Consider the following 27,991-nt stretch of genomic DNA (forward strand, 5'->3'; position numbering starts at 1 on the left):
TTTTCTCACCTAAAACTTTTAGATAACTCTCACACAAGATCAATATTATTTTTTACAAGTACGACATGTGTAAATCGCAAACATTTGATTTCGAAAAAATACCGGCGTCGCAGCGTAAAGATTTCCGAAACTTGTGCGAAACAGCATGATCGCGTTAGGCTCGCGAAAGGAAGAGGCGAGGTGGCGAGAGGGGGGACGCATTGAAATTCGAAGTTTGACCGGAAAAGTCCTCGTCGGAATATATCCGGCGACCCTGCGCGGAGTCGATAATCCGACGGGGCCGGACTTCGGGGTTGTAGCCGCGGACCACGGATGGGGGATGAGAATGAGGATGAGAGGAGCGAAGGAGACGAGAGACTAAGAGCTCGGACTAAGGGTGGACGACCCAGGGTGGATTGATCCGTGGCCGTCGTATAGGGTGCTTCAACTCACTTGCTGCTCGTGCCGTCCTTCTCCTTCTTTCTCCCGTCTTCTTTTATTCTCTCGGATCACTCTTGTCAGTTTCTCTCGGAACGTATATTTCGTTCCGGTTGGAGAGTTATATAGGCCGGTCATTCGTTCGCTCACTTCATTACGACCGGTACGGACAATGGTAATGACAACGATTCCCCCTTCCCCTTTGCCGCTCGCCGCCTCCCGGGTGCCCTTAAGTGAAATCCTGGCATCGATCTCGCTAACGACCTGGGATTAACACTAATTTGTCGACCGTCGCGATATTACCGAATCGCCGAGATAACTCCGTGGCCCGCTCATCGACCTCGCCCCCTGGTCGCTTCTTTCTGGCCCTTTGTAAAGTTACTCGCCGGTGGATAACGCGCGTCCTTTGCGAGGGAGAAGCAGAGGGATTGAATGGATGGCGAGACTGGCGAGACTCACTTTGTTCGTCCGCGGCGATATAACTACTCGGCGTTACGTGCAACGTGAGGAGACTATTGTATTGCGGCAATGTAAAAAACTCACTTCGTCGCGCGGCTCCCTATAAATCATGTAGGTGACTGTACTAACCCATTAAGAGTCGCAATATCCTTAAAACAGAACGATTATGAATTTAAACCTTTTAAAGAGTGAGCTAATGAACAAGGAAGCTTTTTTACTCTTTATTTATGAAAAGAAAGAAATTTTGCAGATGAATATGCGTGTTAAAGTATTTTTAATGATAGAATTGTATTTATTCTTAGTATACTAGAATTATTTTTTGCTTTATTATTGTCGTTATTATTAAATCTTTGTTCAAAAAAATCTCACTCTCCGGATGACATTTAGATTTAAGATATATAAATCATGGTTCTCTTATCTAAATCTTAAAGGATAAAGTACGCTGTAAATTCAGCTCTTAAGAACCTGAATAGCGAAAGCAGATTTGTAGCTGTTCTATCTTTAGAACGGCAGATGTTGATGGGTTAATCAGCATCCCCGCCGGATCGCTGATGGAAACTTTTCTGGAGTAGAATGCGACGCGTTACTTGCATTTAACTTGTTAGAAAACCGATACGCAATCGTGGCTACCTATTTATATTCTGAACTTCTGAACTATCTATTCGAATAATTTTATGTAGAATCCTTCTCTAATTACATCAGAAGACATAAAAAAGTGATTTTTTTCTGAATTTATAGCAGGAAATTGCTTTATATAAGGTTTATTTATCTGTGTTATACATTTATGCAGAATGCGCTCAGGAATGCAGCTAAATTGCTCTAAATGAGTGAAGAAAACGCAGACTGGACCGAAAATTGAGATTTCTCTCTTTTAATCGCGATAAGAAAAAAAAAACGACACTTAAACGGCCTAAGGGCAATTAGAACGCGAGTAAGAAAAGGGAGGGAAGTTGGGACATTATTCGTGCAGTTTACGCGGTTTATTACTGTTAATTAATGGACTCGGGTGCGCCGGACTCGTGTGCATTCGTGTGTATATGTGTGTGAGTGCGCACCACGTAACACAGTTGCTTCATATCTGTCACGATCGCGTCACGAGTCACGTTTGCAACTGCTCGTAACCGTCGTACGTGTTGCTCGTGAAATTGATTCGTCTCCTCGATTCTCTTCCGCATCTTGAATCTCGCGGAAAATACTCTTTCCGAATAACATCTCACCGAACTTTTAATAAATAATAATATTCGACAAATACAAATTTGTGTAATTGTGTATGTGTATTATCATGATTACAGGTTTATACAGTTATATGTACACATAGAAATCTCATTCTTAGCAAAGTACAACTTGTCTCTTTTTCCCGGATTTAAGTCAATTAGCAATCAGGCGCAAACCAGAGAGATAAATCAGCTGCACCACGGGAGAAGTCGAACAATGAACGGACATATGAAATATCAGTCACAGGAAGCCAGAGATCGATTCCACCACGAGCGAACGAAAGAGAGAGAGAGAGAGAGAGAGAGAGAGAGAGAGAGAGAGAGAGAGACGGAAATACGAGTCGACGCGTGCTCGACTTTGGCATCTTGCGGTCGTAATCGAGTAACACTCCGCGCGTCAGCGATACGGTGCAGAGCCCAGGCCGGAGGCGCCATTGCCGATAGGGGCTGGAGTGTCGGCGAACGAGCAAAGAGGAGCGCGGGCGGTGGCGGGTGCAAAGAGCGAGGAGAGTATATGCACTTTCTCGAAGCACCCACTCGTCTCTCCACGTCGACGCGACTCCGCCCGTCCTGCACGTACCACCCGCTCCATTCCCGCGGCACCCGCGCGATGTGCTTTTAACGCTCGAGTGTCCACGAGTCTTCTCTCTCTCTCTCTCTCTCTCATCCTCTCTTTTTTTCCACATACTTCCTATTATTTCATACTACTATAGAATCATGGTACCGCGAATCAATCTCATCCTCCTCGTCGATCGCGATCTCCATCCCGCAAACGTAACTCCAGTGGATTTTGTTCAAAACGCTGGATCTCGTGTGATCCATCTGATACCTTTATATTATAATGATGGAGGAATTTCATAGAAAATTAATAATGACTAGCAAACAAAAAGCTGTATGAACGATATTAAAACAAATATTAAAATATGATAGGAGCGGAAAAAGTAACTCATTATGCAACTGGAAAATTACGCTGAAAGTGTCTACAAGAAACATGTAACAATTTGTTATTTAAAATGTTATTACATGATATTACTTTCAAAGAATCAGTTCTAATTTTATTTAAATTATGTATAAATTTATGGTAAGGTGCATACAAATAAATAGATAGTAATAAAGCTTACTTATTTTACGAAGTAAAATCCTTTTTTAAACTTCTATTATGTATTTATATATACCTATTATGTGAATGTTCTAGTAACCAATCGTTCTATTATTCAAGCGTTCTATTATCTGAGCAGAATATCTACCTTGTAAAGTATCTCTTCTTCTATTGAGACGAGAATACTTCGCGCAATCTTTACTTCCTGAAAAGAAAGATGCGCCTTTTCATTTTAAGATATAAGTAGTATTAAAGAATTACAGAGAGCAATTTAAAGCACAAAAGTAATATAATTTTGCGCAATTAAATGTGCTAAACGACTCGTGCGATTCAGATATGGAATTTATCAATTTGTAAATAAATTCTATTGACTCTTTATACACCTCTATTATTTTCTAAAAATAAATAAAACTTTTAACATCATGCAAGCGATTGATCAGTCGAAAATTCGTTTATCCAAACGCTTGTATCTATATTGGCATACATAAGCTCTATTTCGACAAAAATTTTGAATAAATCTGTTAAGATTTCTAATCTGTTTCAGTTATAAAAAAATAGTGTCTAATTAAATTGTGAATTATGGACTTTCGCAAATTACAAAATATTCAATGCAGCAATAAGAGTAAATAATCCGAATTATTCACGGTAGAAATTCAAACAGTGCGGAAGATCATTCGATAATGATGTATATGACAAGCAACGTTGTGCGAAGTATAAACTCTTTGAGGAGGTTCGAGATAATGTTGTACCATTTCCTTATACGCGTCTTCAAGTGGGACGATAATATGTTATACAACAACGCGGACTGCGCAGCATAGAGAAGAGGTTGTCCTCATTAGCATAACAAATTTCAGCTGCCCGAGGTGAAAATTGTCAATTGTCGTGAATGTGACCGGCGTACTGCGCAGCGTTTACAACCGTTCGACTTGCACACCACCTAAACAATCTCAATGAACCTTCTCATTTAAATGGCAAATGATGTTTACGACCAAGTAAGTCATCGTCGCGTGGACTAACTATTACGAATTGTATGCAATCCCTGCGCGGACTTTATAACAATCGAATCTCACGATCATTAAAAAATTTTTTTATTTCTCTTTTGTAAAGCTCTTAGTGAGCGCAGGAGAATCCATTTGCGCTCGTCAAGAGCAGCCAAACACCGATAGCGCATTATCAGTCACACTTTCAGCTCTTATCGGCAATCGCGAGAATATTCTATCTCTTCAATTTCGACGAAAAATGGTGGAACGTGTATTGGGAGAGACAAAAATTCACTGATGACAATAATGTAATTATATTAATTTACAATTCGGTACTGCGCTATCGACTATCTAGCAATCACGCGCAACGGGAAAATTAATAAAAGGAAAATTCGCGGGAATAAGCCGTGATTTCCGCAGCTCGGCGACTTTTTCTTTCCACTCTCGTTCTGAAAAACGCTTCATTTTCTAAAAATGGCCGGCGCCTCGCGTATTGCCTCGCGTCAAAGGCTCGCCATCATAAATCGTCGATAACGGAAGGCTCGATCCGGCTGCGAAATTACCCGACGCGATAAAATAAGCGCAAAAGCGTCCGCGCAAAGCCGCATCCTTCCGTCGGTGTCCCGACGGCGAGAGAACCAGCAGGATCGCGTGGAAAATATTTCTCGCGATACGGGAACTCGAATTTATCACACGCGCCGCGTTTTAACGGTTAACGCCTTTAAAAGGAAATTACATCGAGAGTAATATCCGCCGCGGCGCGTATTGAATTCGGCGCGTTTCATTACCATTACATGATTTAAATTTATTATCGGCCGCGATCATCGTCGGACTTTAAAATCGTCGCGTCAACCCGGCGACGCGCATCCGATGCACCGTCGCGCTTATCCGCTCGTCTCTGTAAATCGCGTTGATAATTATACGTATAATAATAATTATATATTATATCGTTGCTGATAATGTGAAATTAAAGTCCAAAAGTACAGATTAAATTAACCAAAGAAGCCAGACGCGAATTAATTACGATCTGTCTTATCAGAAGGTATTTTAACACACAGAATAGATAATACTGTTCTTCAAAAAACACTATGCGTATAATAATGATCATTACATATTATTATACATTAATAATAATTTACTTCGTTTAATGACTTAATTGTAGCAGTTTTTTTTTTCCAAAATTAGACATGTAAGTAGCATATAAAAAAAGAAATATATATAATATGTACACACACTTATAAAGAAAAGACGAAGAATTTTGCAATAATTGATATACGGAAAAAAATCTCTGCTTTTATCATCGAGTAAAAATTCTTTACGGTATGTATGACGTACATTCTTTGGTGCAATCAAGACGCATCAGTCGCGATGATCGATACATGAGAGTAGAAATTTGATATCGTTCAATCTGCTCGGTTGACGTATATTCTTCGGAAAGGCCCCGCATGAACCTGCTGACGTCGCATGCTACGACAATGAGCCGGCGATGCTCACCTGGCTTTTTTGGTGAGATCGCTGAGCGATACTCATGTCAGGTACTCATCTTATACCTGGTTGCCAATTTTAGGCCACTCAAGATAGAATGTATGTAAAACCTCCCAACAAAGTACACGTCAGCTGCATTATTTTTAAATTGTCTATTGTGTCGGTCCTTTCTTAATCAACTAGTGTTGACCTATATAGATTCTTTTAAAACACTTTATAGAAGTCAAATAAAGATGAACGATAAAATTGAAAATAAAATATTACATAAATCAGTATTAGGTTTTTTAAATAAGTATCTACTTCTTTTAATGAAGCTTTTCGATGGATCTTTGTTTCACGCGAACTGACTTAATATTGAGTTCACGTGTATGTATGTCACTGTGAATGAAAAAAATTGAGCATTGAATTCGCAGAGCGAGAACCGATTTCTTCGCAGTGAATTACCGCTGACACAAGCTCTTGGCAGCGTACATCCTCTACATCTATTAATTTCAGGTGTCACACACGCGTCGTATCTAGTTGAAAGATAAATGAAGTACATGCAGCCGCGTTCCCAAGTCACGGTACAATATTTAGATAACTGTTCGCTTTGAGATGTCACGACTTACAAGTCGGCCAGGATGGCACTACCAGGACGACGTCTTCCAAGATGATCTCGCGAAGACGAAGAGGCGTGACAGACGCGCCTGGGAGTCGCGTTGCTCTCTTGGCTCGCTTTCATCGGAACGCGACAAACTCTCGCGCGGTTGTCCCGCGGTCATTTTCTCCCAACGTTTCCGGCAACGTAGCAAACGCGCGCGTTCCGGACCGATAAATAAACGCTGAATAGTCTCCGCTCCGACCGCGAAGGATAGGCGCCTTTCTCCGCGAGATATGATTGATCGCGCATCGGTCTCGCGTCGTGCGTGCGTGCGCGCGAACGTACTCTCTCGCAAGATAACGCGCGCGCCCGGTAATATTATTATATTCCGATATATGTGTGTACGGCGACGGCGACTATCGACAGATGCTTTGAATCGGCCTGGCTGGAAAGCGCCGCGACATAATAAGCCTATTGTAAGGAGTTCGATCCACGCGCCGCGCGGACAATCCTTTTCCTCTCCGCCTGCCCGGCGCCGCGCCGCGGAAAATCGATCACGTTCGAAACACAAGCGAGCTCGATCGCCGGGGAGAATGGCTCCTCTATTGGGCTTAAATCGATCTCGCAGCTTTTCGCGATAAGGAAAGGACACGCCGTCGCCGCGAGAAATCAGAATGCAGAAAAGAAGCTTCCCGACAAAGATGATGCATCGACGAATCGCGGCGACCTCAGCTACCTTGCCGGATGACCTCGCGAGATTCTGTCGTCTGGATCGTATTGCGGTGAATATGTTACGATATTGGCCGGTCGGTGTTTCTCGGACCGGCGGTGGGAAAGAAGGCGGGAAAGAGGGGAGAAGACAATGAGGAGAAGGATCGAGAGCGGAGTACGCGAACGAGCAGGAATAAAGGACGGGGACGGGGGAGAGAAACGGGGAGGCCTGTAACCGTGCCGCGGCTATTTCTGAATCTTTAGTCGGTTTACAAGTAGCGGGGTCACGGGCCGCCCCATAAAGAAGCATGACTTACATTGCTGCTATGTGGGCGCGCACCACGAAAGTCCGCCATCTATCTCCGAAGCTCGCCCAGCCTCCCGCCTCTGGACGCCCGTCCGTTGTTCCGCCGTTCCGCGGAAGAAAGGAGGGACGAGGAGGAGAGCGCAAGGAGTCTGGGCTTTGTACCGGAGAACGGTGGAGTGGAGAAGGAGAGAGCGAGAGGGAGGAAGAGAGAAAAGTCTGGCCCAACCCCGACATAGCATCGTCGTCGCGACCGACGGCATAGATAGTAAACGACCCCTCTGCGATCCTTTACGCGAAATCCTCGTCGATTTACGCTACCTCCCGCCGAACGCGGTCGGGTTCGTAATAAAATCGCGTCGTCGGTTGATATGACGAAAGGATGAATTTCCTCTCGCGAAGCAGCTTCGAAGTAAGCTAAAAAACCGCATTGCTAAATGCGGGATAGATAGCGAAAGTATAGATTTTTGACAGCATAGGCGTTAGATATCGCGTAGACTAGAGATTAGCAATCAAATATATATTTCTATTTAGCAACGCGAAACAGTCGTGGATTATTATTTTCGCCAAGAATATGTTTTGTTTACTAATTGATATCTTCCAGACTCGTAATAACTTGTGATACAAAGTCATCCTCGCGCAAGAAGGAAGAACGAGAAAAAGCGCACTCAAAGAGCAAGAGGCAAATGTACAAATATATAAGCGTGCGAGGGCACACGAAGAGCATCACCTCGGTCAATAGTCCAAGCTATGAGCGAGGGAAGAAGCCTATCTTGGGTACCGCAGCCACGCCGTCTGGGTGACGAGAGAGGAGAGGAGCGACGGAGAAGGGAAACGGAGAGAGGAGAGACGCGCGAGACGTGACACGAAACGGGGAGACGACAATCCTCTCTCTCTCGTGGCGCGGGCTCGCCGCGCGCGACTATAAGGAAGAACCTCTTAATCGGGGACCCGGACCTCGGCAGGGCACCGAGGTCTTACCCTCGTGGCTCGCGCCGGCGGCGCGGCTGTATCTCGGCGAGAGTGCTGACCCCCCAACCCCACCACGCCGTCACCCACGGGCCATCATCGTCGATCACCAACGGAAGAGAAACGCGCCTCCAGGCGCTTCTCGGTTCACTTCCCAACGGCTTTGCCCCGCATTCGTGTAATCAGTCGATGATGACCCTTTAGCGCCCAGAGTGTGCGGCCGAGGCGACCGGGTGATCGCTCGTGCGACCGGACTCGTGCCGTCTATCCTCTCGCGATTAAGCGCCAGATGTGGCTCATCGCGCGACTCCGAAATGCAGTTTGTACGCGTGCGAGGTCTGCTCGCGGCAGCTAATAGTTTATATTTCTTTAACTGACAAAAACTCGAGGAATCGTATTTAATAGTTTATATAAGATATAATTAAAAGAATCAAGAATTTTTTGTTCCAAGTGTTCAATGTTAAAAGAGCACCAGTATCAAAATTATCAATTTTTAAATATGTAGATAACTCTGTCACTTGGTGATTCTGGCTCTCAATCAATCTTTGTATAGCTTTATTTGAATATTTAAAAATGGATAAGGAAGCTTGTGTGTGTGTGTGTGTGTGTGTGTGTGTGTGTGTGTGCGTGCCCTAAGTAGTAGTCCTAATCGTTTCATCTCGCGAAAAAATGTAGCAACGAAATTTGTTCGCCGCGTAACGACGTCTCGTGGCTCGTAGGGGCTTCATCATTTGCAAAAGTTTGCGATCCTTTTTTCGCAGGAACGACGAGCTACGTCGGCCTCGTGGATCGAAACTCCGTCGCTAATTCGGTGAGCTTACTCCTTCTGCCGAATATTCTCTTCCGCCGTTATTTTTTTTTTCGAGTCGGCTATGAGGTGAAATCCTACCTATCCCTTCGCGACTATCTGAATCACACGAAACTCCCTCAGTTTTTTTAATCCTCTCCTAATACCGACGTACTCGAGTTTTTCCTTCCGACAAATTCTACGCCGAAATTTCACCCGTTTGGTCTCGATTCCACCTTCAATTCTCTTCTTCCGGTACGCGACGGTCGCATAAATATCTCGTGGAAGATGCCTGTCCCGCGGTATGTAATAAAATATGCTGGTCGCATCGTAAATTTCGACCGGGCATAGGCATTTGCAAGCCGGTGGGCTAAAGCGAAGCACTATTTCATCGAAACAATGACGCCGCGACGTGATCGATACGAACAAGAAGTCGTCAAGGCAATTAACGTTACTTCTCAATATGACAAACTGCGTGTTGTGTATTTATATTTCTTTCGAAATACAGATTATAAAATCTTTGTATACAAATCTAAAGCATTTTAACTGCATCAAAGAGCATGAATATCTCGCTTCTAAATCAAATTAATACTTTCACTGTTGTCTATAGACATTTTTTTTTTTTCGATAAAATCTATTCATACAAAAAAATTTTTTATTTGTCTCTTTAATAAAACAAATATAATAATATTATTATATTCTTGACTCGCATCGTTTTTGTAACTTTCACATTCACCTGGCCCTTGCAGATAATTCCGCGTTGAAACATTTAAAAAAAGAGAAGAAGATAAGTTGTTAAAAGCCACCGCGCGGTAAGCGACGATGATCTTATCCGCTAATTTCCATCATCCCCCAATTCTCTTCTCATTGCTCCACGCTCATCGCTATTTACGCGCGCGCTCGTTTTCCCCAATAGCACACGGGTCCTCTATAACACGGGAATTACACGAAAGTGCCGTGCGGAGAGAGAGAGAAAGAGAGATAGATAGAGAGAAAGAGAGGGAAGCACGGTGGCACGGTCCAGTGGATGCACAATGTGCCGGAGAGACCACGAAGACAACAAATCCATCATCTCCGGTGGGAGAGAGGCTGAAAGGGCTCCGCCGCAGCAGCGCGCACTCTGTGTAATTGTTGCCCCGGCCCCCGGTGGCCCGGTCTCTACCCCCGTACCACCATCCCCGATGGGCTACCACTCTCGTCGTCGTCGTCGTCGTCGTCGTGGCCTCGTTCGTCGTTGCGATGGTGGTCGTGCCTCAACAACCACCACGTTTATTACCAAGTTTTACAAACGTTTAAAATATAACCCGCGAGCCACGAATATACACGCTACCAAGAAAGAAACGAAGGGTGAGAGGGAGAACGGTTTGTGAGGGGGAGGGGAGGGGGGAAACTCGAAGGGAGTATCGGAGATATAGCGGTGTTGCGAGTACCGGTGTTCCATTGTTTCGTCCACCACACACGCGCGCGCGCGCTCGGCTTTGGAGATCTCTCGTTGCTCCTCTTTAGGACATATTTTTCTCCCTCTATTCTCTCCTTCCTCACCCCTTCTTACCGCCCCTCTCTTCTTCACTGTCACATTTACATCGAGCGTTATGTATGCCTTTGCGCGATGACACGGGCCATTGAATACTCGACTTTCGCGTGCTCTCCTTCCTTCTTTCTCCTCGTTTTACTTTCGCACAAAACCGACTCTTCGACCACCTCTCGACCACCCATTTCTCCACCTCCCGCGCTTCTTTCGCTCGTGAACAAACGTGGACGCAAAAGAAATATCTCTGAATGAGCGGTGCCTACGGACACTATGGAGTTTCCCTATTATTAGCATCCACTCTGTCTCTTGGTGCGCGGCCACGAAGCGAGAGCTGAGCGGTCATTATGGAGATTGAAACACACCGTTCGAGCGATGCGTTCGTTCCGTCCCTTTTCCCTCCTACATTTCATGTCCGCCTCGTTCCCGTTCTCGTTCGCTCGCTCGAGGTCGCGTAATCGTACGAATAGACAAAATCGCACGGCGATGATACGAAAAAAATAATGACAATAGCTTCAATAACAATAGCTTTATTAAATACTCTAAGTGGTCCTTTAAAACTATAATTATTAAAGGCTTCTAAGTCGCGTTATGGATTTGTTTCTCATTTGTGTTTTTTAAAAGCAATTCTTAAATATGAATTAAAGTGAAGTTAAAAAAGTGTCGTATTTACTATAAATACTAAATTAATAATATTCGTCATAAACATTAAATTAATGAATATTTGATAATAATTTGTAGTTGAAAAGTTTTTTTTTGTACTCTATAAATCAACAATTTATTCTATTACTTAAGAATCTAATATCTGTGAATAGACAGATTCTCAAAAAATTGATTTACTAACAATAAGATTCTTACGGTTCAAAATTCTTCAACGTCTAGTTGAATACCGGATTTGAAAGAATTCAACTTCTCCATAGTCATTTTGAAATAACAGCCACATTCACACTTAGTTCCTTGACGGCATAAACGTGATGATTTACGCGACGTCCGATGGTTATCCGATAATTCATCCGATGCGAATGCATACGGAACACGTGGAGGTCTTATAATCCGTCAGCAACGGTTGCGGCAACACGAGAATCGTCATTAGTCAAGAATGCGTTGACTGCAGCGTTTATTCTAATACTATGTATGAACTTTGCATTATTCGCGTGCATCTCCATTGTTTGTAAGAGCAAATTTTGTCTATTAATAATAAAAATCGTTGTGATATTCTAATTATTACATGCATAATAATATAATACGTATAATAGTTTCTTATAATTTTTGATAAAAATATTGCTTCTACGAAAATAATGAAAAAATATTCTCGAAAAATGGAAAGAGAAGAAATTGTGTTAACCATAAAATTCTAACTGATCAAAATTTCGATTCGGAAAGTCCCGGAAAGATATTCCGAAGACTTTTTAGTTACAATTGTATCACGAGTTACACTTTTAGAATTTTTTATTCCAACAGTTTCTCGCTGCAAGACTCACAGAGTTACAGAAGTTGCAATTTTGCGAGTAGACGCGTGGCTTACACGAGGGCTTCGCAAGAAGCACAAGCGGGCCTATCGAACTCGTGACAGCCTAAGGATCCTTCCCCGGGCCCGGACACGCAATTAACCGGCGGCTACACTACTCCAGGGTGAGCGCAGGACGAGGGAGCAGCGATTCTCAACCGACTAATCCCCGGCGCGACATTGGATCCGGTGGTGGAGGTGGTCAGCCCGAGCCCTTCGGGACTTCTTCGCCGTTCAAGAGAGACACGGCTGGCGTTCCGTGTGCCGCGCCAAGATACCCATCCCCATAAAAGCTTCCATGCATGTCAAGCATTATACGACCACGTTACTATTAAATACGTCAAAGCTCCGTATGTTTATTGCATATTGGATGCCGTGCACTTCGGCTCGCCCTGCCGGTTCCCGTAACCCGAACCGATCGCTATTGTCGGTAAGGGACTCACCTCTCACGTGGATTCTCTCTCTCTCTCTCTCTCTCTCTCTCTGATTCTCGTTCTCTCTTTCTCTCTCTTTCCACGCCATCATCGTCCCTTGCTTCCAAACCCACCGACCCTACGTTCACCGCCTCGACGGAAATGACCTCGGTGCTGTCTCCGCGTGTCCGCCGCGACGACCGGCCGTCTACGATCTCGCACGTCGATGCATCGATAGGAGCCGCGGGACGCGCTGTAAATTACTTCGCAGTACCCGGCCGACGTCGATCGCACGCGTCGCTCCGCCGAAACATTTATGCTCTCTTGACTTTGGGTCACGATCTCGAACAAAATATGTCTTCCTCTCAAAAAAGCGTAGAGTGCATAACTGTAATTTTGATATTTTTTTATATCCTTTTCATGCAACTTTTATTAATGAAACTTTATTTCTCGCATTCAAAGCGTTTTAAGATAAATCCAAGTAATATTTCTTCTTCAAAGATGTGCGTTTTCCAAGAAGAAAATAACTATATGATTTCTAAAATGTCTGAAACTAAAATTTCTTTAACATGTAAATATAATAAATAAGATTATTTGTCATTTTTGAGGGCCAAAGTCTTTGCACGAGCACGTCACGAATACGTAACGATAGCAACGAATGACATTCTCTGTTCCGAGATATCTCGATGAAATGCAAGATACGCGGACACCCCATCGTGGACGATGCCGTTTGACCGAAAAAACGCTGGCGGCCGCTCTTATTATTCAGGATTTCGGGTCGTTCGACGGAGATATGGTGAATTATGCATGGTCAGTCCCGCGGCGTCGCCTCGCGCCGGCTCTTTCCCATGCATGCCATGCATATGCCGGGTGATAGATGGATGTGTCAATTTCATCGGGGCCCGGTATCGATACGAGAGCCAGGGTTATCTTCATCGACTCGAAGATTACGATACGCTCGCTCGCTCGTTCGCGTCTGGATGCGAGCGAGTCATTTTCCTCGGGGCGATAAATCTGTGCCGCCATATAGCTGACGCTGAATCCGCGCAACCATGAACGTACCGACCATTGAACATCGTTATCCCGCTCGGACATTTTTTGCCGGACACGTAACGCATCATCGAATCCGCGAGTAAGTGTTACCGTCCGTTACAAGACCTGTATTGCTGCAAAAAGAATCGCGGAGGATTCAGCATGATCGTTGCATTTTATTAATTCACTGAGTACCGTGCGATTCTCATTTATCCGAGCCTTTTGTTGCACATTCTATCCACGGATTTCAATAAATTGTACAACAGATCCAGCTAGTGTGCTGAATAAGTTACTTTGACAAATTAAAATTAATTATAATATAAAATTTGAACAATACTTTTAACATTATTTATCCGGTACATTTTATTATAAAATTATTTGAAATTTAAGATCCACGGATAAAATCAGTTTTTGATATATGTATGTGTAAGACGCGTGAAAGTTTCGTCTCTCGGCGCGCCTGATTTTTAAGACATAAATCGCGCGTGCGATACTCGGGAGGAGCAGAACGATTCGTGTAGCCCCTCCCTCCTTCTTTCTCATCCTCCAGACAACTATCGTAAAGTCGAAGCTTTATCACCTGCCGTCATCCGCCCGCGACGTAGATGAAAATCTCCCCTACCTCGACAGGCTTTTTTTTCAAAGACCGCGCGACTACTTATTAAACGTCGTCCGCCGCTCTCCACTTACGCACGGCACTTACGATAGCATCGATGCCGCCGAACGATCGATCTCGGTTTTGTTTAATTTTTCTATTAGAATACGTTCACATTAATGTCGGTTTCCGATAAGGTTTTGATCGTCCCGCTTCTGTAGATTCAATCCATCGTTGAAATTCGGATATTATTAGAGCAAAACTGTTGTCACGCAATATTTTCAAGCCTTTCTCTAAAATCGTTATTCAAAATTATGTTAATTTTTCTCTTGCTCGTTTCTATTTTAATAAAGAATAAAAGAGTATTTTAACATACGATTTATTTACAAGTATGTTGCTTTATCTGTTAATGGATGTATTATAATAATTTGTCACGTGGAAATTTCATTTAGTGACAAGACGTTCTCTAAGTTACAATTAGCATATATCGTTATAAAATGCTTTCCAACTTATGAATACTAACAACAGCCGTGCGAAACTCTCGCTGATTCTCTCTCTTTCTTTCCCGACAAACGCTCGGTTGAACGCGTCAACGCGGATTACAGCACGCCCAAAACACAATGACAAGCTCCTAGGAACCCTGCGACGAGGTCAGGTCACTTGTCGGATGGGCCCTACGAAGGGCGCGCGGTGTCCTCAGTACAAAGTGCTCTTCGTGCGGAATATTCAATAGAGCAAAAGAAATTAGAGCAAAGCAAAAACCGACCGTGCTTATTAATCGATTGCTTTTTTTATATAAGAAACTTTCCAAGGTCAATAAATTTTAACTGGTAAATCAGCGATAACAGTAAAAAAAATACGTTCATAAAATAATATATTCAAAAAATTTTTGTTGTATTTCAGATATATTGTAAAATCTAAATATAAATCCAATATTGTGATATACAATAACTATATTATATTTTATAAGAAAGAAAATGTGTCACATAAAAATTTAATAGAAAACTTTTGTATAATTCCATCTTTACATATTTTAAAAAACAAAAAAATTCTATTAGAAAAAATCTAACATATATAGTTGTATTTAATACATTTTAATGATTAATATATTTATCTATATTATCTAAAATTGCAGCACAAAAATAAATATATTAATGGAATCAAAGCTAAAACTGTGAATATCATTAAAAATGCAGCTACGAGAAATTTTCATCACAATAGCATTTTATATATATCATTAAATTTTAAAATTTATTTTATGTATTTTATCTTTAATACATGTATATTACATTTACATAAAATCCACCTTTTCGTATTATTTCGAGCTGTCAATGTGTCGCTTTTTCTCGTGATTACACGGAAAAATCAGGTGAAATATACCTGACGCAGTTCTTTTTTTGCTCGTTATTTATTAAAAAAAAATTATATATATCCGGTATATAATAATGTTCATCGATCACCGGTCTCTGCACACCGGTCAACTGCGACCCGCAAAAGATTCGGCACAACGGAACAACGTGCTATTCCGTTGGGGTAAAACTCTCTCCAGTCACACTTGCATACGTAATAATGGCATAAAGCCGAGGGGTGCCGCGTCGCCTTTATGCGGGAAATTTACTATAAAGCTGGCAAAATCACCGACGACACGTCGCCCCTCGGCCCGGCCGGCATACGAAATCCAAATGGTCATCGTAAATAGAAAATCCGTTTTTTTTTCTCCCTCCCGACCGCGTATGCGAAAAGTGCCAGAGTTTATTCATATTATGTCGCGCTGCCTCATCACAGCAACGTGTGGGCCGAGCGTCAGCCGAGCTTTTCGTTAGAAGGGCTGGATGCCGTATTCCCCCCGGTCGTTCGCCCGTATTTTGCACCCGCGTGAAACATCCGCCGCACCGCGAAATCGTTATCGTTTACATACTGCGAGAGAAGTTTATCCACGGTCACATATTGTGCTCATTTTAGCATCAAAAAGCAGCATTATATGAATAATTTAATACGATTTCGCTGAATAATTTTGACAACTATTTTTGTTTCAACAATTTCTTCGGACAATTATCATTTAACATGATAAATTATTTGAATATTATACGGCTGATTTATAATTTCAATATCATCTCTAAATAATTATCCATTTTTTAAATTATTAATTGTGATAAAATTCTTTAAAATTAGGGAAAAAAGGATGTTTGTATATTTATATATCTAAAACAATGATTGTGTTTTTTGCTTCAATTCAACTACCTTTCCATGCTATTCATCAATCTATATCTATATAACATTTATACAGATTTTAATTTCCGCAATTGTCTATCCTGTATTAATCTAGCAGCTGTCATATGAATTCCATTCCACAAGTAGCCACTGGACACACAATTTTAGTTTGATTTTTGGGTCATTGATTTAAAATAAAAAAGTAAAATATAAATGTACATCTAATAATATCTAATATAATATTCTTTCTAGCTTTCATTTCAAAATAATCATACTATTATCCACTTCTGAAGAACTAAAACAGTTTTATAACTTTTAATCATATACAACTCTGAATTACTATGTTGAAAAATAATTTCAACGCACCTCTGCTTAAATGTTAGAAACAAGTTCAGTTTCTAATTAAAAAAATAAGAATTTTAAGTGTGAAACAAATGTTTAACAAACTCATAACAAAATCTTCTTGAAAAACGGTCGCAATTTATAAATATTCCTTACGAACAACTGGTTTAGCGTATTCAACCTCTTTGTTTCTGAAATGATTATAAACGATACGAGGACTGGGTGCGCGCTCGATGAGGCCGGCACGACAAGAGGCGAAAGAGGAAAAACAGAGAAACAGCGAATAAGCATCGTGTAACGTGGAATTAATTTCCATAGCTCGTCGGGCCGGGATCCCAATGAATAACAATAAACCGCGAGGGCATACGACGCCACACGGCGTGCCCACAATCCGGGGCAGATCGTTACGCGCGACATTAACTTTCGGCTTAGCCTCGTTTATGCAAATCCCGCCGGGGCATCTGTTTTCGCCTGCAGTCCGCGAAATGCGCGCCGCCCGGAATGCGTTTTTCGTTCTCGTAACCCGCTCGGCAGTGGCTCCGTTTATTTTATTATGATTTTTTTTTTCGCTGTCCGGCCAAGACCGCCCGTTCGTTCGGTGCGACCACCGGTCAGCGCCTGACGTCATCGTCCCTCTTACCCTCACGGTGCCTCGCCCGCCCCGCGCATCTCCGTCGCCGTCCGTCGCCCTGGGTTCACGGGTTCAGACAGATGCGAGCTGAGCGCTAACGAGAACAATTAGGAGTTCCACTTTGCGCTCTCTAGGCTCCTCTCGGTTCCCTCTAAAAATAAACACGGCCACTTAATGGCTCTCGCTCCGTCATAACTCGCGCAGATGCGCGAGCCTGTCTTATATTATTCCCACGAACGGCCCCGCGTTTCTCCGAATGCACCACCAAAGTGCCACCTCTCTTTCTCTCTCTATTCCTCGCTCTCGTTCTACCGCCGGCTTTCAGCGGCGGCTTCCACGCGCAACGTCTTTATCGTGCATCGTGGAATCGCCACGAGCCGGCTAAAAATATTTTATGAACGAAAATTGACGGGTCCCGCACGCGCAAAACGCACCAAGAATACGATCTGTCAACTCTTACGTCTCTTATGGCGCGCCGTCCTTCCTTAAAACTCATTAAGGAATACTGAAGTGGCAATCAACGGTTAAAGATTCGTAGAAACCTAAGAGTGATATAACACGCTGAGGAGAAAAAAAAGTAATAAAAGTCTAGAACACGGAAAAAAAAATTTAACTGTCACAGCTAAAAACTAGGTCCTGTAACTAAACTTCGCTTGTATTATAGGGACACCTAAAGTTGTTGTTGCGAGATCTATTTTTATTAGCTGAAAGGCTTGTAACTGTGGCAGCTAAAGATTTAGCTGCAGTACACACTGCAGAAAATAGCTATGGCAGTATGCATAACAACAATTAGTTGTGACGCGCACATTGTTTAGCTGTTAGAGCTGTAAGTTTTGGTATCATTGCTAATATTTTAGCTATGTCAGCAAATCTACCCAAAATGACGTTTATATTCGAGGTTTGTCCCACAGCTAAAATAATATCAATGGCAGTAAAAATGGTATAAACGGTAGCTATAATTGATAGTTAAATAATTTTATTGACTTATGGAGGCTAAAAAATATAAGGAAAAAGTAAAATCACACATGCAAAATTATATTTTTATATTTACCTTCCTTATACATATATGAGTACTAATTCTTATTATACATAACTAATACACTAAAATACAAAATTACGCCGATATACATTGCAAAAACAATTTTGTTGAAAAAAGTATTATAAGTGTATTGTAAAAGAGATTACTTAGTATTACGAAATTATATTTAATATTATAAGTACTTAACAATAACGCATATAACGTGTGTGCTCTTTTCATATAAAATTAATAAATAAAAAAATTTACTCATTTTAACATAAAATATCTTCATATAAAATATATGGTATTGTATTACACACATAAACATGTAAACAGACTCAGGAAAGTATGACATTAGGTGAAAAGTAATATCACACAGGATGATGTAAAATAATATATCGCTCACCAGTTGCCATAGTATAAATGAACAAAGGAAAAGGATCCAATAAGTCTTCATATTTAATAAAAATCCACTTAGTACTTCGTTCTACTTCAAAACCACCAATATCACAATTAAGGCCCATATTTAGAACAGAGAAACAAATAAAAAAAGATTATTTTGATGAAGAATAATGTGTTGAATTTCTGCAAAAATAGGACAGGAATTTTCGTCCGTTCCACAAACCAATACCATTTTGGATTGATACCGAGTGCCTTTATAATTAACAAAGTTTGTAATAAAAGAATGTGGATCACGAAGTATATTAGTTGGCAAGAATGGTGCAAAATAGTTAAAGCGATCGTGTTTAGTAATATTAATATTTCCTGATCCTACTTCAAAAGTTGGAATAATACTTTCCTGAGCCATTAGTTTATAACAAAACGAAAGTTGATAACGAGTAGCAATGGAAAAAGCAATATTTTTTCTTGACGTTATAACTTTAGCAATTTTCTTAAGAGCTTTATGAAATCCTTCAAGCCTCATCGCAGATAATAAAATAAGTGGACCAGATTGCATCATGACGCGTGAATAGTGAACAAGATGATGATGTTTTGGTTTTAAACGTTCGTTCGTGCATTTCATATATTGGTTATGGTGTTCCAAAACTAATACTTTAAATGCAGAAGCAAAATCGTCTGACACTGATCTACTTTGCAAAAGTTCAAGAATTTCTTTTAATAACAAATACAATTTCCAAAATGGATCATTATATGATTTCACACAATGTCCAATAATAACACCGAAAAGTCTACAAAAGATAAACATTTCTGAGGCTGTCATTTTTAGTTTGCTTTTTGTTGCAAAATCATTATCAATATAAGGTGGTTTATTTTGTACACCAGGACCATAATGAAACATTTGCACACTGTGATTGAGATTTGACAAGTTAAAATCACCGATGTCAATAAAATGACTTATTATTGGAATCATATCATAGTGAGCAATACCTTCTAAAACATCATGCATGATGTCAACATAAGCATTATCAGTCACATGAAATGAATTGACTTCATTAAAGACGCATTCTTCTGTAATTCCAGTAAGTGAACTATTTTCTAAGGCTAAATCAGTTACATAAGATGTATGTGTTCTGAGAACAGTTTCGTCTTCAAGACAGGTAGTTCCACAAAGAGTGCGATGTAATTTGCAAAATCTACATGCATAGTTAGCACGAAAACTTTGAAGAAAACCACACATAGCATGGAGTCCTAAATTGTCGCCAAATAGTAAACCTAGTACAAAGTAGATTTTATGGATATTACCGTTTATAGTAACTGTTATCCCGTTTTGTTCTAAAAAATTAAGCTCCTCAATCAAAGGTGCAAATATTTGTTTGTTCCCAAATTCTTTTCGGTCTTGAGATTGAAACAAGAGAACTAAGAAAATATTCTCCAAACGAGATATGCATTCAGGTGGCAGACAGGGTACGTAACAATATACTCCTCCAAGAGCAGCACTATGAGATCCCAATGGATTATTCACTTCCCAATCATCATAATAAATAAAAAGTGGTAAAACAGTAGCATTACTGTCAAAGTTCTTTCTCTTCTGACACCAAAGTTTAGATTGAATAAAGTTCTTTACACTATCTGAATCTTTAAGTGAATTAATGTAATGCATTGTAGCAGTAAATGCATCAGGCAGTTCAAAAAATTGTTGTAATACCTGTCTCAAAGGTATGAAATAACTATAAACGTCTTTAACTTTTTCAACAAGAAATGATCCAGTATCTTTACATACCCTTCTGTTACCTATGCAATACTTAATAGGAGCTATATAATTAGTAGAAGACTTAAAATATTTAACACGTTGGTACTCATTCTGAAGATGGTTGAATGAATGTTCTAGACAATCCAATATTGATGTTATATCTTTCATTGTTTCATTATCAGAACCAAGTGTATTTAAGTGTGAAACAATTTTTTCTTTTAAAATGGAACTATGGCGACTTATTAGAAATATAATATCATCAATAATGGATTGAATATGGTTTCGTGGGATTGAAGGTTTATTATATAATTTTGCAACAAAAGCATTACTGCGATCTTTTATAATAGACTCATTGTCAATAAGAGTTATTTCACGCAAATAATTTTTGGCACCAATTTCTGTTGATAATATATCAGAATTACTTGTATTAACCTGGTTAATACATTCATTAAAAATTTCAGCGTTATTACAATCAATACGATGTTCATGAGTAGACTTAATAGTAGACCAAGCAGGAAAATTATGATTAGGTCCAACTAAATGTTTTCGCAATGAATTTCGCAACGACCATTGTCGATAACATCCATTTTCACCACATTTAAAAACTGTGAATGAATGAGCACGATGTTTAAAATCAAAATGCATAAATAAACCATTGACAGATGTTTCTGTTTTTTTACATAAAAAACACTTAGGCATGACGCTAATGAAATACTTTTGGAAAAAAGATTTATAATCTTTTGTATTCTTTAATCAAAGCAAGAACACTACAAGTGAGTTGAGAGTTTTTATGCTTATCCCACAAAGTTTCAAAATTGTATACAGCTCTTTGCAAAAACATGAAGAGTTGCCTTATTTCGAGAGGATATTCAATATTTAAAGCAGTACATATTTTAAAAACGAGGTCTATACCTTTCAGTGGTGTTTCTACTTCATATCGCAAGTTGTTGATTACAACAAAGCACTGATGAATTTCATCAAAGCTGGGACCAACTATCACTGTAATGGGCTGCGAGGTCACACCAAATGATCGCAATTTTTTCGTACGCTCTTCTAATCTTGCATCCAAATCAGTAATCGTCTGCAAAATATTAACGTATTTTTAGAATAATATTAAAATAATTAACTTATAATATGGTATATAGGCTTTAATTCAACAAAAAATGCAACATAAAAAAGAAAGATTGAAAAGTAAAATCAATTTAATTGTATATTTACCTTCACATGTAAAAGAAATGCTTCTTCACATTCTTCCCTAGAAGGTCTCCAATCTCTTGGTTTACCTTTTTTAATCGTGATTACAGGGAACAAATGAGGCATTAACGATATAATTGCAACTTTGGTGCCCTCTATAGAAATATGAATAATTATATTACAAATATAATCATAATATATACATATCATAATAGCAACATAATATATATATAAATATATTACAAAATAAGTTGAATATAAAATCGCTACACAATATCACTGTAAAATGAGACATTATTAAAATCTTACCAGGTGTCAAAACATTATCCAAACGCTTTTTAGCTTTAAAATTCACTCTGTCAGTTATAAATTCTGATAATTTTGGCCAAGCAATATAAAGTTTTAAACCGTGTTCTGGATGTAATATTTCAAAATCTTGTTCCAGCTTAAAATAAAACATATATTTCTGTATAATATATAACATTTTATTTGATTTTATATAACATAATATATATATATATATACTATATTATACTCACTAATAGATAACCTAATGGATCAGAGAGAGCTGGAAACTGATCTATATACTCATAACAAGGCTGACTATTAGTTATAAGATCTTGAACTCGTTTTTTTGAAGTTTGAGACCAATATGTAGTGACTTTTTGCCATGGTCTAGAATTATTCTTCAGCCATAACAAATATTCTTCATAATTAGCAATGTCAGCGTCACTCAACTCATCTACAAAAAACGCAATAATAAATATTAATGATACTCTTCATTTTACAATAATTTGTTATCACATAGGTACACGTACAGAACATAAACACAGACATGTACAATATATACTGCTGATATAAATATCACTAAATTCATTTTTCTCGCAATATATTTAAACTTTTCTCAGTAGAACTTACTTTCAGTCACAGCTGTTACAACAGGTATAGTAGACTTTAAAGATAACAAACCAGCTTTGATAAGTTGTCTTCGTGTGGAATAGTATTTTGTGATTATTTTACCTCTTCCTTGTGACTCTCCTTTCTTATGCTTTATATACCAGACACTCTGCAAGAACAAATAATGTTAACAAAATAATTCCAGACCAAAATAGCAATATGTAAATTGTACATTTATATGTTTATTTTTGTTATTTATATATACGTATTTTATTGTTTTATTATTATTATTAATGTTATTATTACTGTATTATACACGAACTAAACTTAACTTACCTTTTCTTCAGTAGGAAATAATTTTTGTACTTCTTCGCTTAAAAATAATGCTCTGCTGCTTGTAATACTGCAGTTTATGTTAGGTGACAGCTCATTACTAACAATTAATTTTGCAAGCTTATTTCGCATATCATTATTCAACCTTTTTTCTTTTTGGTATGAACTTAGCACCAATAAGCCTTCTTCAGATTTTTTTAACACAGCTTCAAGATTCTGCAATAATAAACACAATAATAAGAAACATAACAAATTTAAATATTTTTATTTTAATATATTCTTCTTACATATTCATCATCAGTCAGATGTCGTTTCACCCCTAATTGATTTTCTTTATTTTCAAGTAATACATCTAGTCAGAAAAGTTATTATTTATAATAATAGTTAATATTAAACATATATATAATTAGATTAAGATTAACATAAGAATGTTTTGTTCTCACCATTAAGTTCACTAGTAGCGACAGAGACATTGTCCGAAATACTCTGCTGAGTTTCAGGCAATGATTGTAGGTAGTATATAATATCTTGATTGTGTATATTGCTCTCTATATTTTTCTGCTTTATAGGATTTTCTACTTGTTCTTGTTGTGCAGCTAGTGACTGTTGTTCATGATTAATTGTATTAGAATTTTCTTCCGGATGTAACTGTTGAATCTTGGCAAACATTTATATCAATATATTAATGTTATTTATATGGTAAGGTAGATTGCCTTACTCGACAAAGTAATGTGAAGAAAAGTAGAATGTTAAATGAATACCTCTCTTTCATTTAGATATTGTTTCACAATACTTTGAAATTTTCTTCGCGGTCCTATGTTTGGGATTAAACTCTTAAGATCTTCTTCCGTTAAAATATTCAATTGATCTGCTTCAATTTCTTGAGCTAAAATTAAAGCAAGTAGAAGATAAAAAAACATGATATATTAGAGTTAAATATTAGACAGCGCAATATGTATCAATAAAACTATAAATTTTCTTAATCACTCGCTAAACGATAAGATAACCATCCCAAGTAGCAAGGGTACATCATTTGACATCATAATAACGTCATAAGGACTTTACTACCTGGGAAAGAAAATGGACGTAGGAATATCTGAACCGAGCATATTTCCGCAGGGTTGAAGCTTGAGGGAAAAGAAGGGATATGATTAATCAAGATGACGATGACGATTAATTATACGAAATAACGATATGGTTACGTATTCCGTATTCATGTACGAAATACATTACCTTAAATCCCAACGATGGCTCGGTTAAAATCATGTCAATGGGACGTGAAAATAGATATATCGTGTGTTATATGTACGCAAAATCTCATCAATCAAGATGGTTGCAATGGATTTTCCCTTCATTCCTCAGATTTCACTCCCCTCGTCCAAACGAGTCCAAGTTATACGTTACTCTTACCATTTTTATCAAAAATAAATTGACTTACTTACCTGTAAAGTTCGCTATTATTTCAGGAGAAAATCCCCATTTAGTTAATAAATAATATGTACTACACGCACTTGTGCTCGACATGATCTCAAAAACAAGCTTCGAAAGACAAGGAGAAAACGTTTATACCTTCGATGTAGCACACGTAGCATGTAGCACTGCGTATCACCGCTGCGCCACTATCGCGCCGTCGATGTTCTTTTTAAAAAGCGCGTATTTTCAATCGATTGATATATCGGCTTATCTTGTGCGCCTAAGACATTCCGATATTCATTGCCAGTTCAAAAGTCGATGGCACACGTAACGTGAAATGTATCATTGTTGAGCAATACTTATATGCCTTTGCTAAGTAAGATATATCAGATAGCTAGGACAGCAAACCTTTTTTGTATAGTAGCAAATTTGATAGCAAACATAGTTTCAGCAAATATGGTTTGCTATGGCAAAGACAATTTTCTTTTCCATACATGTATCAGGTAGCTGAGACAGTTAACTTTATGTTGCTAAATAAAATGACTGTAACAGACATGCGATCATCTACAAATTTTGCTACTATGCCGACGTATTAGCAACAGCAGCAAATATTTGTTATATAGTAGCGATTTTGGTTGTTACAGCAGCAAATACAGTTTCAGCAAACCATGATTAGTTGTGGCAGCAGCAATTTTTTTTTCCGTGAAACATTCGTAGTTAATCAAAATTGCATATATATTGTTGATGTCATCATCAGTCAGCAGTTTTGTTCAACGTACATCTGTTTTTTTTTCCTGAATATTTCCATAATCAATCTTCTCGGTGCGTCGAATCACCCGGCGAACGAGAGCTTGCGGACGTCGATCGCGTTACTCGAAAGGCGATAAGTAATAATAACGGTTATCAGGCCATTCCCGACTCGATGGTGCGTTTAGCGACTCAGTTTTTCTCCCTGTCGCAAGTCTTATCCGACCGTCAATATACTTATCTGCAGTAATAATTCACCGAGACGGCGAGCTTTCGGTCCTCCGAAGAGTCGCACGATAGACTTAATGATCGTTCTATGAATCGATTCTTGTCGCGAGATTGTTACGCGCACTTCCTGAAGATTATTCTTACCGATTCTCTCAGGTCTTATTTTTCATATTAAAAATAAATGCACAAGTAAAGATATATTTCACAGAAATTATGATTGATTTGTTAATTTTGCAAATACTAAATTTATTTTACTAAACAAGTTTCAAATAAAATGCTACCTGCACATCAGAATACAAATGTTTGTTATTGATTAATAATTTAATATAAAATGTTAGAAAAAAATGCACCGAAAAGATTTAAAAACTTAGAGCTACGCAAAGCTTTAAGGTTGTTTTTGGTACGATTAGATAACCGATATCTCATAACTGCATCTGATAGCGACAGATCGTGTAACCGCGTGCTACGAACGCGGCATACTATGCTCGGAATGTGTATTTAACTGTCTGTTTAATTGGGCCTAATGGAACGATATTAGCTACCCGTGCGAGTATTACGCGTTGAGTGTTGACTATCGCGACGCGTCTTTAGTATCATCAGGAGTTCCACTTTAGCCTTTCATACTTTGCCTAATTCCAATGTATTCTTTCAGGAGATACTATCTTTCTGAACTAAACTTCTATGAAAACGGTCTTGATTTCTAAGATCTGGTACAAAGATTTCAATCAAACGTGTCTAAATAGAGTCAAAGTAATTCAAATTAAATAAAATAATTAAATTGCTTATTAAATTAAATTAAGCTAAAAACAAGTACAAATATATTTTAAAGTAGTTTTTGAAATTAAATACCTGCTATCAAAAAATAATATCTAAATTTTCTAAATTGATTTTTTGTAATTTTAATCTTATCTCATTTACTACCTTTCTATCTGATATGTTTGCGATACTTTATAGAACGAAGGAAAAAGGCGAGAAGAAGCAGCAAAAGCAATATTCGCCCACTCGCCTCAATACACGAAGCACGATTTACCGAGACACGATTGCACGTATAACAAGATTCGCAATCAGCAACGTGGGACTACCATCTATCCGCGGATAAAGTTTACAGGAAGGACGCGTTCTCGATGGTATATTGGATCTGCAATCTACTAGTTCAGTACAATCTAACATTTTCGATGTATTTGGAATCTCAAAGTACAGCTAAAATATGATATATCAATATTGGGATTTAATTTCTCATTAAATTATTTTAAAAGAATACGCATTTTTCATAAATATAATATTTTCGGAGATTGATTTCTTCGAACATTCTTTTTAAAAATGTATTTAATTAGAGTTTATTCTTCAAGTATAATGTTTGTTATCTACAATCCATGTATAGGGAAGGAAAATATAACTAACTTAAATTAGTCTTAACCACTTTGATGCAATAGCACCGATAATTCGAGAAGCCTCAGTGAAATCGATTCAGCGGCGCGTCATCACGGTCGCGAGACGCGAAAGTGTGACAAACTACAAGCAGTAAAGACGATTATCTCGACGGGGAGCCGCGGCCATCGTCCGCATATCGTATCTGCTTCGGCGTGCGGCGGCCAGAGAAAGAGTCGCGACAAAAAGAACGTATCGCGCAAGTATAATCGTGGTTGTTTATGACGACCAAAATATCCGAGGAATAATGAAAATAAAACGTATCTCGCATTGGAAAAAAAGATATCTCGGAGAATTGCCGAAGAAATAGGAAGAGGAGGAGAGCAAGAGAGGACGAAATTGGCAGACGAATTATATTGATGAGAAGTGAAAAAGGACGCAGAGAAAAGGATGAGGTATATACGTGGCTCGGCCAGTAGCCACTGGTCGGTTTGGCTCGTTTTTTCGACGTCGTAATCATCAATTTCGTCTCATGAATTTCCTCGCCCATTTCGAGAATGAAAGAGGAGAGGGGAAGTCCGAAGGAAGGTGCGAGGGATCGAGAAATAGATACCAACCGGGTGCCAGACAGCAAAGAGGTGAAAGGGATGTACAACGAAAAGAGGAACGAAAGAGAGCGAGAGGAGAAGAGAAATCCCGGTGAAGCACGCGGTAACGGAAGGCACGAGAAGTCCTGCGGCAACCGCAACAAGAGCAAGAAAGATCGAAAACAATTGCGGAATAGCTGCGGTCGACGCGACAGGATGATCGGGGGACGAGAGGCGAAGGGATGGCATGCCAAAGAAACGAAGAGAGAAGGTAAAAAGAGAAGGAGTGAGAGGGAGATGGAGAGAACGACGAGTCGAGACGAGAAGGGTGAAATAAGAGGAACAACGCGGAGGGGGCGGGAAGGGTTGGGGGGGACACGGTGGCGCGGGTGTACCGAGAGAGTTATGGTTATCGCCAGTGAGTTTACCACGGCTCCTTCGAAGGAGCTCTCACGTGTCCGCAGACGAGAAGAAGCTCTCGCGGCGCGGAAGGAGTGCGCGGCAGCGGTTGGGAAGAAAAGAGCGAGGTAAAGAGAAAGAGAGAAAGAGAGAGAGAGAGAAACGAAGGGAAGAGAGGACGGAAACTTACTTGGAAGCGAATGTAACTTTATTGTGAACTTATCGCTGTCAGAAGGCAAACAATGGTCCGATCTTCGCACCATCTGCCCCTGCCATCTTTACCTCCACCTCACGTAGTTCTTTGCCCCCTCCCGCCCTCGCCCGTGTCCTCCTCCCCCGCCGAGAAAGTTCGAAGGAGCCTGGACTCCGGCGCCGCGGTATCGCCGCATCG

General features: G+C 39.6%; 1 protein-coding gene and 1 long non-coding RNA gene across 2 annotated transcripts in view; one reads left to right on the plus strand and one right to left on the minus strand.

The window, feature by feature from the left end:
* The first annotated feature begins 12,964 nt into the window (after nucleotides 1-12,964).
* On the plus strand, nucleotides 12,965-26,482 carry LOC137000580 (uncharacterized). Its single transcript, XR_010890850.1, has 2 exons — nucleotides 12,965-13,585; nucleotides 26,201-26,482. It is a non-coding gene; the product is annotated as an uncharacterized lncRNA (long non-coding RNA).
* Nucleotides 20,686-27,991, minus strand: part of LOC137000579 (uncharacterized) — a 45,391-nt gene continuing 38,085 nt past the window's right edge. The window contains exons 3-11 of the mRNA XM_067357616.1: nucleotides 23,620-23,744; nucleotides 23,302-23,515; nucleotides 23,146-23,210; nucleotides 22,862-23,074; nucleotides 22,547-22,694; nucleotides 22,168-22,370; nucleotides 21,938-22,094; nucleotides 21,653-21,783; nucleotides 20,686-21,515 (exon numbers count right to left, since the gene is read on the minus strand). Coding sequence (XP_067213717.1) covers nucleotides 21,165-21,515; nucleotides 21,653-21,783; nucleotides 21,938-22,094; nucleotides 22,168-22,370; nucleotides 22,547-22,694; nucleotides 22,862-22,990 — 1,119 coding nt within the window. The 5' untranslated portion in view covers nucleotides 22,991-23,074; nucleotides 23,146-23,210; nucleotides 23,302-23,515; nucleotides 23,620-23,744 and the 3' untranslated portion in view covers nucleotides 20,686-21,164. The remainder of the gene's footprint in view (nucleotides 21,516-21,652; nucleotides 21,784-21,937; nucleotides 22,095-22,167; nucleotides 22,371-22,546; nucleotides 22,695-22,861; nucleotides 23,075-23,145; nucleotides 23,211-23,301; nucleotides 23,516-23,619; nucleotides 23,745-27,991) is intronic.

Source organism: Linepithema humile, chromosome 6 (assembly GCF_040581485.1).
Source record: "Linepithema humile isolate Giens D197 chromosome 6, Lhum_UNIL_v1.0, whole genome shotgun sequence".
In the NCBI taxonomy this organism is placed as follows: domain Eukaryota; kingdom Metazoa; phylum Arthropoda; class Insecta; order Hymenoptera; family Formicidae; genus Linepithema; species Linepithema humile.